This window comes from Rousettus aegyptiacus, unplaced genomic scaffold (genome assembly GCF_014176215.1).
Source record: "Rousettus aegyptiacus isolate mRouAeg1 unplaced genomic scaffold, mRouAeg1.p scaffold_m13_p_1, whole genome shotgun sequence".
Lineage (NCBI taxonomy): Eukaryota > Metazoa > Chordata > Mammalia > Chiroptera > Pteropodidae > Rousettus > Rousettus aegyptiacus.
The window spans coordinates 60,081,539-60,096,681 of record NW_023416284.1 but is presented as its reverse complement, the minus strand read 5'-3'; the positions used below and the strand labels follow the sequence as shown (position 1 = coordinate 60,096,681).

Below are 15,143 nucleotides of genomic sequence, written 5' to 3'. Positions count from 1 at the left end.
TACTCAATGATAATGATGTCTCTAAGCAGTAAAAGTCTAAAAATAAAGATATTTCTTAACAGACTTTCACTTACCATAAGCTGTTCCTGGGCCAAATTCAGTCCCTGCATCAATCATATACTGTCCCAAAAGTTCTGGGTTATTTATACGACTTGGAGCTTTTCTATCCAGTTTCTCATAAACAAATTCTTCTATCCTGGCATCTAGAAGAAAAGTTTAAAATTACCAATGATTTCAAAAAAGCAAAACTATTTAAAAGACTGTTTTGTTCTACTACTGGCCATTTATCACCCTGTAAAATAAACATGAAACATGAAATTAGCATGCTTTCAATATATTAAGTATAACTCTTAATATGTAATTTTTAATTTATATGTTAGAGTATTATATAGCTCTAAGAAACTTATATTGTAGAAATACAATAAAATGTTTTTTTAGAAGAAAAATATTTTAAAATAAAGTAAAACTATTATATGAGTATTTTATAGGATTTTATATACCAAACAAGGTTTGGTATTTACTTATTATTTAATGAAATTATTTTTTGCCCTATTTACCTGCTAACTTTTAACTTTGAATATCTGTTCATAATTTAAAAATCAGGAATTCACAGCTATAAAAATATGGATATAAGGTACTCAGAAGAAACAAAGAGTGACATACTCTGACACCTCTTCCCCACTTTTGCTTGCTTGCAAGCTCTTTCCTCCTAGAGTTTAAATATAGGCACAGGAGTTTATAAAGAATAAGGCAATCCAGGCTGGGAATAGACTATAGACAGAGATCGAAAATATGATGTCTTGGCTTAATTTTATTTATGTCTAAATATCTCTGAGCATGTATTTACTCAAAAGAGTTTATTGTTAAAAATAGCATTTAAATACAAGATAAAAGGTTAAAAGCAATGAAGGAAATCAGTATAAATGAGGAAAAAAGGGGGAAAAATGAGTAAAATATGAATAAACACTTCTTAGCATAATATTTAAGAAATTCACATTTACACTGCTGCCTAATAGTGAGATATTTCAGGGACAAATGAGAAAAAGTCTGTTTCCAGAAACAAAGATCAAATATATATTAAAATTAAAATCCCAAAAGAAGCAAAGTTAAATAGGTTCCTTCTAAGCACTTAATTCTTAGCACATAATTCCTCCACAAGTAGAAGTTTCACATGGTGCACTGAAAATTTCAAAAATGAGTGAACTAGTAACAAAAATACCTCAAGAGTTGTCAAGTGTTTATTATAATACGTAAACTAGGCAGTTGGACTATCCGCTTTTGTAGTAGTCTCTGGTGCAGTATCAGAAGAGTTTTGAAGCATGCATTTAACAACTATTAAATAAGCTGAAACCAAAATGAGCTAGGTCAAAACATAATCATTTAGAAGATGTTACATAAATTTCAGAATTTCATTTACTGACTATGGGAGTGATTCTAGAAAGCTTTGCTGCTTTCTACCTATTTAGTTAAAAGTTTAGAGTTGAATGCCATGTTGATTTTATTCAGTTAACAAAACATTTGGTATATTTTAAATGTTTCATTTCTATAAGTCATAATAAAACCTTAATATGTAGGCAAGTCTGCTATGATTCAATATATATTACTGCACAAACTTAGGTTCTGAAAAATCATACACTAAAAATAACAGAGCTTACAAGAAGAGTTGGGTTTGATCACTCAAAATCTATGTAACTTTATAACCAGAGCACAAACAAAACCCAAAAATAATTCTGTTACTACTTCAGACTTAAAACTAATGTAAAATTGTATTATATGAGCCATTGTAATTCTTTATAGTGACACCATTTCTGTTCACCAGTTGTGTAAGAGTTTATTTGCTATTCAGAAGAACATGTTGTAGAACAGACTATAAGTGCGGGGAACTCTGGATAGAGCAAGGAACAAGAGTAAAATGTCTACTACTTTTTCTTTAAGGTGCCACAGTATATAATGGAAGGAGCCTTAAATAAATAAGAGGTACCACATGGTTTCCAAAGATAATAAGCCTCAAAGCGTAAAAGATCTATTTTAAAAGGTCACCAGTTTAACTAAAATGGCACAGAATTACTAATCTTTTAAATAGTGCTTAAGGTTTATATACTAGCAGCAAAGTTTAAAGTTTGGAGTTTTAAGTTAGTAACTAAAAGTAAGTTTATGGCTTCACAACATGATCACAACACCACTGGGGAAAAGGGGAAAGAAGGCATGCATTATTGCCTTTGTCCTTCAGTTCTGATATGTAAAGCTCATAGCAGTTAAAAGACTGGGTGTTGATACACCTGGTTCTATAGTTCAAGTTTCACTTCTAATTAGTTATGCTACGCTGGATGAAATGCTTAACTTGTGTTTCACTTAAAAACAATTATTGTGCACCTTATTTGCAAGATTGAGTTGAGTGATCTGAAAACCTTAAGAGTTGTGTAAAATCAAATGAAAATGATTTATGTAAAAATGTAAAGCTTAACATAAATAATCGGTAACTAATTAACTTTCTATATAATTTTCCCTTAATTATTTAGGGATAATTCTCCCTGTATGAAAAAGGAAGATTAACTTATTTTCACATCCCTTTTAAAATTCAAAGACACTGAATTTGAGTGCCTGAAATAGTTTTGAAGAGGATTCTACAAAGGCCTGAAAAACATTATTTGTCAATTTATTAGAGGGTACACAAAGAAGTGTTCATTACTCACTTCTTCACCAAAAGCACACCAAAATAACCATAAACTTCAAAGCCACAAACCAAAAAATTTCCAAAAGCCATTAAAACTTTGTTTCTCATATTAAAAAACTCACTAACAGTACATTTTAATAAGAATAGTCATTAAGATAGACAAAAGTAAAAAGTTTCTTACTTGGGTTTGGCTGCAATAATACTTCAGTTTGTTTCATTATTTTTTCTGTCCATATTTTGGTACATTCAGCTTTACTAAGGAGGTTCTCTAAATGAGCATCCAATTCTGTCTTCTCTGCCTGGCCAAGCTTTTCTTCTGTGAACTGTTATTGATTATAAAAAAAAAAAAAAAATTAAATATACCTCAAATACATTTTAGGAACTTATATCAAAATTAAAAAGAAAACTCAAATCCAAATAATCCCAAACATACAAAAAATTATTTATAAACCACTGCATATGAATGTTACTTTATTTTTTCTTCTATGGTAATTTATCTATACCCCTGTGGCACTTATTATGACCCTTATAGTTAACACGTATCTTAGTTCTGCTAAAATGTATGGTGTGAACTTTATAGAAAATCTAGCATATAGCCTGGTATATAAAGTACATAAATATTTCTTACTTATAAGGGTAGTTTAGTATAGTGGTAAGGAGTAAGAGCTTTGAGTCAGTTGAATCTGAATTCATATCCTGGCTGCAATGCTGTGTGACTTGAGCAAACTTTTATATATTTCTTAGGCATCCTCTATCATAAAAGAGAGACAATACATATCTTGTAGTGCTTTGGGAATTAAGTAAGAGTATGTATATAAATCACTTTGTTCAGTGCCTGGTAACTATTATTTTGAATTTAAAAAGGGCTGTTTATGTTTAATGTGGCTTTGTGGCATTTTAATCACAACTAGTTAGATAGGCTTTTATGGGATGTTCATGGAAACTGCCGTTTAAGTTGTTTCTTCAGGATATATATGTTTCGGCAACTGATTTACAGACTAACTTTTGGAATATATCCTATTCATACTACGAAGGCATCTTTTAAAGATCATAAAATGAAGTTAAATACTCAATGTATTCATTTTATTACCCTGAGTGTGTTGGCTTTTGAGAAAAGGCAGCATTGTTCATACAATAACAAAGAAGTAAAAAGATTTCCATGTAGATTTTGTGGATATTTCTGGATACTTTTAATTAAAAGTGATGATGACACAGGCTGCTTTATCGTGCATAATTATTTTCTAGCTTTTGTGGCTTTCCCCCATCACAAAAGGTATATCACTGGCACTAATTCTATGCTCATTAGTCATGACTTATTTCTGGCTAATAAAATATTCATCTTGCTTTTTTCCCTTCTTTCTCTCAGTTCTTAAAATAGTTTTTTTGCTCCATTTTTCTGAGTTTTATTATCTGTTTCTTCCAGCATCCTTCTTCTTGGTCTAATACTTTCAATTGAGTGTTAGCACTTTTAGCTAAAAGGTCCTCTAGAATGTTATACTTAGACATCTGGTTACAACCTGCCTCCAAAGGTCTTGTTCAGGGGCTAGAAATAACAGCTTCGATAGCTTTTATAAAGTCTTAGGTCTTTTTGAGACTATCCTGTAGCCAGGACCAGACCCAATGGGTGGGCCTGACAAAAGCAGTTCCAAAACTATTGTCTAAGCCTGTACACTTCCACTGTACTGCAACTGAGGATAGGTGAGGTGCTGGGCAAAAGCTCAAAAACCCTGATCTCAAGGTCAGCTGGATAACTCTGCAATCTCATTCTTAAGAGAGAACTCTGGTCTCCTCTACAGGTCCCTGAGATTCTCAACAATAGACCTCCTTTAGAGGTATAGAAGTTTCCATGTTTGAAGTCTACTACTTCCAATGGTTAAACAGATTATCTCTCGGTTAAAGCAACCAATTGGGAGGAAAAAAAAAAAAAGAAAAAAAAGGAAAACATACACCCAGGTGAACATCACCTATAAAGGATGACCTACCAATAGAGCAAAATTCTTCACTTAGCACCTTAATAAGTATATGTTTGTTCATTCCATTCATCCTTCACAAATATTAAATACCCATAATGTGCTAGGCACTATTCGAAACACATGGGTTTTAGCAACGAAAAAGCAGACAAAGTTTCTGTTCTTAGGAAGCTTACATTTTAATGGGGCTGATGGTAAACAAGTAGATAATTTAATAAGGATACAAAGATAAAAAAAATGGTGGAGAGAGGACCAACACAGAAGGTCCTATTGAGTGAGTTATTTAATGATTAACCTAATGATTAATGAATTCAACTATAGAGGAAGGAAGAATTCATTCTATAGAGGGAGAGGGGAGCAGGAGAATCTGGGAAAGCTTCAAAGTGAGAGGATATGCAACCTGGGCCTGAAAGAGGGAGCAGGAGTTTGATGATTGAGAGACCTGAGTGGTTAGAAAATAGCACCTCTGTCTGAGCAGGTAACAACTAACCTGAGACCAAATGATAAGAAATGAGTTATGTAAAGAATCAAGGGAAAAGTATAGAGTCCTCTGATGACTTATCTTCTGGTTATATTTCTAGAGGCTCGTTAGTATCACCTTTTCACATATTAAATATTTTTTGGTAGAAATCCTTAATTTTATTTAATAACCAAGAACAGATAATTCAACAATCAACAGATCTACAATTTAAAAATAATTATTCATTAGGTCAGTCTTTGTTAAGGCACTCTGCTAAGACCCAAAAGACATGGTTTCTGTTATAGGAAAGCTAAATGAAAAAGCTAAATGAAACAATATAAACTTGCAGGCTTATTTTTTTTTTAGTACATAAAATTATGTTTTGGAAACACACTGGAATTAAATGTATGGGCTAGAAATTACTAAACAATAGTTATAAATAGTGATTAAAGAAATAATCACTTAGTTTATCTGACACAAATTAGGTTTCAGGGTAAGTTTTCTCTTAATAGTATTTCAAAGAACCAACAATTAGAAAGTTCATTATTTGGAAAATAAAACATTTTAATCTTCAGGTCAAAAGGCCCGTTTGCGTGATTATTTAATGATATTTTCTTTGTGATTCTCATGACACTACCTTACACGTATCACTCATTAAACACCTAATTTAAATTTTTTAGTGAAAAAAGACAAAGCAAGTGTAAAAGTATAATAGAGGAAACACGCGTATTTGCAACAAGTCATTTATGTGTATGAGTCTAAGCAAGAAACAAAATATGAATACTGACTTACAAAGTAAAATTCTATAAACATAATAGATTTTTTTTTTTTACTGTAGTAGTTTAGAAGGCTAAAAGGCAAAACACAATGTAAGGAATGCTTAAGTATGAGTAAGATAAAGAGTCTGATTAATTTAGAAAACCTGTTTTTAAAAAAGTAGTTCTGTAGAAAGGCCCACATAAGCAATGTATTTAAGTATCAGTAATAAATTCTATCCGATGTTTCTTTGCATTTTCTGAGAGCAAAAAAAATTTTTTTTCTTTTCTTTTTTTACTCTATCTACATCTGTGCTTCACATTTCAGTACATTATATATGGTCATTTTATCCTCTAATATGTTTTTTTTAATGTTTTCTTTTCTCAGTAAGATCTTTTACAATATATTTTTGTATTTTTAACATCAGTGCTTAGCATATATTAGAAAATGCCATATATTAAGCTGTATATTTTATATCGAACACTAAAAAAATTGTTATAGGTAAGAATAATTTTAGTGATGAAGAAGTTGAAGCTCAGAATGGTTAAACATTTTCAAAGTGTTAGTATTGAGATTCAATCTATTTGAATCATAGTCTTATTACACTACACTACCCTTCCAGTAAATACTTGATGTTAAACAAATATTTTCTATCGCCATTATCCAAACATATTCTATGCTTCCTTGCTCCCGTCTTTGTTCACAGCACTCTGATCAGTTGTAGCCTATAGTCCACCTCTGCTTCCTACATGATTGTCAGTAATCATCAAGTTAAGGGTAAATTTAATCCTGTAGGATGAACAACAAAATAAAAGTGTGGGGGAAGACATAAGAATATGGCTAATGTTATACATTTAAGTTGAAACTTAAAATTTAAATTTTATTACTTAAATGTATAATTGTAAAAGGCATAATATTTCCCATGATTTTATCATTGTGGGCTTTCTTAAAGATTTTTTTCCATTGTTAATCAGAAGGTAAGACATATAAACAAAATAGTACAGTATTTAATACACACATTTTTCTTTAAAACATTTTTAAGAATGCAGAATTTGAGTTATATCAAGTCAATTAAGGAAGTTTAAATCATTAATAAAAATATTTGTGGAGAATACTGTATGTATTTTCTTCTACTGTGATATGTATGATCAGCATATGACTTGCCTTCAAGGTTTTTATGATCTTAATGCCTACACACAAACGTAAAATTATAGTAGCAGTACTCTTTTCAGAAGGACAAAAGACTTATTCTTCTTTAAAAAAGATCTCATTCCTAATTACCCAAAATTTTGAATTTTACCCTTAAGAATTTTAGTTTTCAACATTTTTAAGTCCAAAATCATTATTTTGTAGTCTCTTGATGATAACAGTTGTTAAATAGAAACTACAGTTAATTTTAAGCATGTATTCTAATGAATGTATAGCAGTATCATTTAATAATTAAAAATATTTGTGAAAACCCATATTGAAAGTCAGCATGCAAATAAGTCATTAAAACCCAGTGTTCTTTAAAATTTGATGTACAAATTCTCTCATAATATTTCATCAGTAATCCAGTAAAATCACATGAGAACAGAAAGTTTAATCCCCTTCATAAATTTCCTCTAAGGAAATTTTCTCTTAAGGAAAAAATTGTCTTTGAGTCAGCCATATTATGCCAGGCACTGTAATCCTTCTTTTACTAGAGGACAGGAATGTAGCTTACAGTATGAGATAAGGAGCCTAGATTCTATATCCTGCTTTACTAGAAAGAAAAAAAGGACTACAAGTAAAAAGGCTGTGTTATTAAAGACATTTATTTAATATAAACTCTAACCATCAATTCTTTGACTGGGTTAAAGTAATATTTTAAAAGCAACATAAACTTTTGGGAGAAAATGCATAACAAATTCTGTATGTAATGCACTAATAAACTGTAAAGTAGATCCTTCTCAATTGCTTCTCAATTAGTTGGGGAGCTTTCAAAAACAAGGATACCAAATCCAACCCCAAGGATTCTAATTTAACTGGACTGGGCTGTAGCCTACAAAGAGTCTTCAGATAATTTTAAATACAGCTAATATCAAGAACCACTGTCCTAATATGAGGTTAACAAATGTCTTCTATCTAGTCATTTACTAAATTAACACCAGTAGCACCAAAGGATGAGAACAGTTTTGGATAACACTAAATACAGTTTTTGCACAATGATAAAATGTATGGACTTTGAATGTGACATGTTTTATTTGTTAGAATTTGACAGACATAGTGAAGTGATTTGCAGTTCAAACTCTATCAAGGAAATGGGATTTCGAAAGGGCTTGAGAGAGACTATTGGGCCAAGTTGGAATTCCATTCAGGTAGCACCTGACAAGAGCTTGTTGAGGGTATCATCATAGTCATCTTTACATCTCCAGTTTAGATACACCATGAATGAATGCTTGCTAAATTAAACGGGAGATCAAGGTCAACCTTGCAACTCAATTTTAAAAGACTTTTTCTTTCTCAGAGAATGGCTAGCTGTCATGAAGATCATAGCACCACGGCACACAAATTTTAGAAGGGTAAGAGTAATGAGACACATTTATATGCTTTAATAGTTTGATTTTACTTTTTTAAAGCAGGGAATATGTTTAATTTTTAACTTAAAAATGTTTAAATGAAATGAAAAAAATGTATGACCGTTGGTCAACCAGAGAACGGGCTATCCCTTAAGGTATAATTTGAATTTGAATAGAAATTATTATTTAGAAATGTGAATACTGAATTCCATTCTCACTGTTCTTATTATAATGAGTAACTGGCATAGCTCTTAATGCTATTCTTAGCATGAAACTTGGCACTTTGGCAATATACCGATGTCAACTCAATTTAGAGTGAGAACTCAGTTGTTGACTAAACACTGAAAAGAAAAAGCAGTGTTTTGTTTAAAATTACTACTGAGCATTCCAAATTTCAAGTTACATTTGGAACTACCTTTTTTTCTAATATAGTTTATTTAAAAAAATGTATTGTGAAAATGTCAAAAACATACAAAAGTAAAATAGTATAATAAAGCCTCATGAACATACAACCAAGCTTCAACTAGCAACACTCTGTGCCAATATTGTTTCAAATATTCCTTTTTTCTTCTGAAATATATTAAAGCACTTCTCAGATATGAATATAGTTTATGCATCAATATTTCAGAACATAACTCTAATATATACAGACTTAATATAAAAAGATATAATAAAGCCTATTCCTCCTGAATTTTTCACCTTCTTAGTAAATGGCTCAAGTAAACATCTCGGAGTCATCCTTGACTCATCTTTCTTATACCCGAGAGCCAATCTAACAAGCAGTACAGGACAGATTCTGAACTTCTCCTATCACCCTTATTAAGTCATACTTTGCCTGTTCTATGGCCACAGCTCTCTAACTGGTCTTCCTAGTACTCCTGCAACCTCAGAGTCTTTGCACTTGTTCCCTCTGCCTAAAATCCTTTTTCTCTAAAAAACTGGCAACTGTGACTTCCTTGAGGTCTCTTCGAACATGATCCCACTAGAAAGGCTTGCCTTGACCAACAACAGGGCAACGACTGCCACCTCTGCCATTAACCTGTCCTCTCTGGCCTTTTTCTTTACCCTCACCTCAAGTATTTATAGTCTGTCCTTTCCTGATAGACTGTAAGCTCTGGGAGGGCAGATGTTTGTATTCACTACTGTATCACCAGTGTACAAAATAGTAGTGACAGGTACACATGGAGTAGGTACTTAAGTTTTTAAGACTGAAAATTATTTGTTAGCTAACAGATTAGGTTAGAATTTAAAACTTTTACCTAAAGAATGTGAAACAATGAGTAATTATAAATTATTTGTGAAGCAGCATGTTTTGAGAGCTTTGCCAGATTTTTAAAATTGTATCTATTGACAACTTAAATAAAAATCTTATATATGTCCTATTTAAACAGTTGGATTATATACTTCAAAACTTACCTAACTGTATTTAAAGGAGTGGCATTATACAGTGTCAAATTGGCATCAGCATCTAGAATCTTAGGGAATCAGCATTAAAACAATACCAAAGGCTCTCTCTTATATAGTCAACACTGAGTCTCACAAATCAAAATTTATTTCAGACTCTCACTCATTCTTGCACCTAGTCTTTAAATTAGCAGAAGGAGACTAATTTAAATCAAGAAATTATTTTAACGATAAGGTTCAATGTTTTTACAATATACCCTATAGTGGAGGAATAAAAATATTTTAGTGGAGGGGAAGGAGAACTCACTATGCATATTTTGGAACTTGGAAATCAATACCTAGAAGGAATTTCCCATCGCATAATTGTTACTTGCTTAAGTATTAATGAAATGCTTAGATTGTACTAGATGATCTTTAAGTTCTCTTAAACGGAAATATTCCATTATACTATATATCCTAAACCTGCAATTTTTATCCAGGAAGAGAGAAAGAGCTTACAATAAGTAGTAGATCAGACAATACCTGGCTATTTACTAGCCATGTGAGCTAAGCAAGTTACCTATCTCTCTGAGGCTGCTTCCTCACATATAAAAGCTAATAGTATCTACCTGGCAAAGTTACAGAAAGGACTGGAGATAATTCGACAAATAGCTAGCAAAATGTTTGACATAGTTTTTTCACAATTAAGGCAGCTGTAACCTTGTTCTAGTTCTACCATGCTTTTGCCAAGAATAGTGCAACGTTAAGATCAACTATGCCAATAAAACTGGGGTAAAGGAGACAAGGAGAGTAGTAAAGCAATACAACTGTTTTACATTTCAGTATCGGTTTGTTATGCATATTAGAAATCTTTGTTTTCTCCTTACAAAAGAGATTGTTGTTGCTACTGTGACTATGTCATTAACTTAAACACCAGATTGCTTACAACTCATATTGTAAAATTTACATCTGTTCATAGATTTAACTGAACTGGCATAACGTGGGTGATAACTGTAGAAAACTGCCCAAGTTCCGCAGTACTGATACTTCCTTGATAGGGGAATACCGCGAGATGGTTAACTTTTCCCCCTTAAAGTGTATTTTGAAGCCTTCCGCTGCGACTATAGGCACATGAATCTCTCTCCTCTCCCCTTGCCCTACCGCCGGTGCTTATCATTTTGAGAATGAGTGGGAACCCCCAAACTCCATGTTTCCGGTGGCTTTGGCAAAGTCTGGACGCCAAGTGGCGATCTCCATTTCTCCCGCGGACGGCCAAGGCCAGGGACTGTCCTTTCATGGAGAGAGAGGGCTGGAGGGAACTGTGTTGGCAGCTCTTTGGGCTGAGGGGCAGGAAAAGGAAACTTCCTTCTTAGAATCAATGGGGAGGGCGAGAGAGAGGAAAGGAAGGGGTGGGGGTGGTGCAAGAATAAACAGACTGTGTTTCTGCTACCGCGCCGGGACGCGCAAGGCCTCCTCCCGCCCCGGGAGGTCACACCAGCACCCGCGTCGTGGGGTCAGAAAGGCAGGAGGTGCTGTGCGTCGGCTCAAGGCCGAACTCAAGGTGTCCTCCAGGGGCGGGAGGAAACTCCCGGTCGCGTCCCCACCGCGCCTCACTTCCCGGGGAGCGGCGGTTGGGCTGGAGGGGTACAGAAAACGACAGCCAGGCCCGGAGGGGCACCAGGCCGCGCCCATCACCCGGGCCTCCGGCCGCGGCAGGCCTGCCGTGCGGTCGGCGAGACTGGGTGCGGAGGGCGCTGCCTCGGGCTGGGCGCTGCTGCGTCCCCTCCTTGGCCCCCCGGGCACCGCCAACCCTCCCCCCCCGAACCCCCAACGTGGTACCTGCACAGCGCGACTCAGGAAGGTGCCCGCGTCCGCCGCCAACTTCTTCACGTTGAAGTCCATGATGTTCATCCTGGGCGGCAGCCGGGCGGAGCTGCCCGCTGACCTAGCTGGGAGGCGGAGGCGCCGCGGCCGGGCTGGGGCGCCGGGCGGGAGTGGCGGGGACAGACGTGGTAGGTGGAGGGAGGCGGCGCCAGCCCTGCTGCCGCAGCTGTCGTTTCCGTCAAGGCGGAGAGAGAGAGGGTGGGGCGAAGGGAGAGAACGAGCGCCTCCGAGCGGCAGCAGTTGAGAAGCAGGACCTATCCCGTCCGGGGTGCGGCCGCTAACGTCGGCGCCGGCCGCAGTGGCCGAGCTGGAGACGAACGCACCAGCGTTCCGGCCGTGCGGGGCAGGGCCCCCAACGGAGGAAGCGAGCGCCGGCCGCGGGGCGGAGCCTTTACAAGGTTATCGCGGGAACAGCGACCCCTTCAGGATCTTCGCGGCGCAGCCGCGGGACGCGCTGGGAGCTTGACCCGCTCCGCCCAAGGGTGCGTGGCGTTCTCTCTGAGGGGCGCGCCGCGCGGCCGCAAAGGTGCCGCACGTCTGTAGTTAAGTCCCCGAGGAGAGACAACATAAATATTTGAGCAGATAACATAAATATTTGTGTTTTTTTAATCCTTCCTGGTGGTGACAGAAAAAAAAATCCTCTTTTTGTCGTAAGAGAAAATACGAAAATTGTAGCATACAATCACAATGTCTGTGAAGGTGGAAACAACAGCTCCCAGTCATCTTGTAGCACTCGCACCCCGCAGGTCTCAGACGCCTGGATGGAACTTGGCGGCGAACGTTTTCAGAATAGGGTTGAATTTTTTGAGTCCACCGATCCTGTTCATTCTTTCAGCGTTATTGAGTATTTACTGTGTACCAGAACAGAATCAGATGTTGGAGATACCATGCTGAAAGACTCTGTCCTGCCCTCAAAAGCTCTCTGTTCCTTTACTCAACATCCTTCAGGAACTTCTCCACCCGCAGTAGAAGTTCCGTGACTGTTTGCTGCCGCAGGACTTCGCCAGTGCATTTAGGCAGCATGCTCATGCTGGATCACGACATCAACCCCAGGTATCTACTGTATGCAAAGTGTGGTGCCTGGGACACAAAGGGCCAAGTGGAGGACACAAAGAAGTATAAAATGGTGAGTGAGAATAACACTTAAAGATTACGAGAGGAGAATTTTAATAATAAATGAGAATATACTGTGAAATCTGTTCAAAAACCTATAATTACAAATATCTTCTTAAGCAGTCTTCATGATACAGCCCATACTTGGACTAAATTAAAGCAGGTACAAGCATGGAGAGAGACATTAGTATTTCAAGTATAAGAAAACACAATTTTGTGTGTGTGTCGCTGTGCCCTTTTGTTATATTAGGGCTGGGAAAATGCAGGCCCAGCAGGCAACGAAATGAGTTCACATTCAGGCTTCATTGTTTTACTAAAACAGTGATCACAAAAGCAATGTCTTTGTTAAAGGCTGAAAGACTAGTTCTTAAGGGTGTTACAAGAAACAAGCAGGTAGCATAAATATTTGTGTTTTTTTTAAATCCTTCGTGGTGGTGACAGAAACAACCACTTCTTCTAAGATAAGTCCAATAGAATGAATCTCCCAGACCAAAAATACTCCATGTATCTAGTTCATCTAAACCCATTTTTTCCAGAAATAAGAATGAGAAAGGAGATATATAATTAGGAATCTTGTTTTTCATTTGTCCGTTTTAGATTTTTATGTGGAAAAGCACTTTTTCTTTGCAGACATCTATTTTCACAGTAAGTGTATTTGCCATAATCTATGTCCATTTCTACAAAAGGATCACAATATCATATCTATCATTAGAGGAAAAAACTCTGGATCCTCTTCCTCAAAGGTATAGATCTTCCTGATTTGAAAAAAATCACATTTTGTTGAGCCCTCTATAACTATAATAGTGCTTCTTGTGATTCACTAACAAATTCATAGGACTCGTGTATTGCCTGTGTTTCCTAACCATCCATTTTCTGCATAATTCCATGTGGTAGACTTCCACTTCTATAACTGTACCTAAACAGCATTTTTGAGGTTGCCAGTTAGAGTCTTGATAAATTAAATGGCCTTTTCTCAGACTTCCATAGTGATTCTATTCACCTTCTTCCAAACAACACACCCCTTCCAAGACCTTACTGTATCCTAGTTTTCCTGCTACTGTCTGGACTTTCTCAATGTACACTGCTGGCACTTCTGATGGCTTTACAGTAGATATTCCTCAAAGTTCAATTTTTAGCACTCGTCTTTGGTTCTATTCTCTTTGATTAGTTAATCATGACTTCAGTTATACCACTTCATTCTTTTATTCATTCATTTTATTCATTCATTCATTCATTTTGAACATCTGCTGTGTGCTACATGGCATTGTGCTTGTAGCTAGGAATATAGCAGGCAACAAAACGGCTCTTGCTGTCGTGGGAAATTATAACTAATCTGGAATGACGGAAATTCAATAAGTAGTTAGTTATAAGTATGATGAAATGCCAAGGTAAGAATCCAGGCTACTCTTAAATGTTCACCTCCAGCCTATAACTGGTAACCTGGATTCTAATTTGGAGGCTTATTCTTTTTCTATAGGCGTTCCAAACAACCTTTTAATGTTTTCTTTTTTTTCTGTCCCCTATACTAACTTCTTATTCCAATAGTACAGGGTATCAGGAAAGCAGTCTTTTTGAGATATACAAAGTGCTTATTATCTGAAATCCTCCCCAGAGTTTTTAGCTTAAAATAAATAAATAAATAAATAAAACCTTTATTAAAATGGCATTTTAGGTAGTATGATATGTTTTTTAATTTTGTTTTTGGTAGTGGCAGATAAGGAGTTTATTACCTCATGTCTAGACGAATGACATCTAAAGTGAAGGTATATATATACTTCATGTGATATGCAAGATGATCCACTGGGGTATAAAAAGAAATATTAGAATTTTATATGTATTTTTATCTAATATAAAAATTTTTTATTTTATTAATTAAAAAAATGTGGAATGACACTGATATCTTCACCTTGCATTTATTAGATAGACACATGTCTCAGACAGTAGATGAGGTATCCTCAGGGAAGAGTGAGAATTCCACAACTCCTCCCCAATCTAAATTTCCAATTACAGATTCAGTATTTCTAATGCTGAGCCTGTTTGTTTTCCTGAAAGTTGCTTTTCTTCCGTTTCCTATAATGGTAAATTGAATTATATGCACCATGTTACCTAAGCTAGAAATCTGAGTCCCCTTTAATGATTTCATCATATTCCCCAGGTCTGATTGATTAAGTCTTGGGATTTTTTTTTTCAGAACTCTTTTCATCTTCTCTTTTCTTCTTTTAAATTGAGGTGTAATTGACATGTGACTTTATATTAGATTCACGTGTACAACATAACAAATTACTATTTGTATACATTGTGAAATGAGCACCATAATAAGTCTAGTTAACATCTGTCACCTTAACTTGGTTACAAAAAAAAAT

At 35.7% G+C, this 15,143-nt stretch overlaps 1 protein-coding gene across 2 annotated transcripts in view; it reads right to left on the bottom strand.

Annotated features, from left to right (window-relative positions):
• The window catches only part of SH3GLB1 (SH3 domain containing GRB2 like, endophilin B1), a 34,321-nt gene extending 22,366 nt beyond the window's left edge, over nucleotides 1-11,955 (bottom strand). Inside the window, exons 1-3 of one of the 2 annotated variants that reach the window (XM_016148523.2) lie at nucleotides 11,623-11,955; nucleotides 2,856-2,997; nucleotides 75-203 (exon numbers count right to left, since the gene is read on the bottom strand). In XM_016148523.2, the coding sequence (XP_016004009.1) occupies nucleotides 75-203; nucleotides 2,856-2,997; nucleotides 11,623-11,694 (343 nt within the window). In that variant the 5' untranslated portion in view covers nucleotides 11,695-11,955. The remainder of the gene's footprint in view (nucleotides 1-74; nucleotides 204-2,855; nucleotides 2,998-11,622) is intronic. The other variant, XM_016148520.2, reaches the window with a different exon arrangement.
• Nucleotides 11,956-15,143: the final 3,188 nt, after the last annotated feature.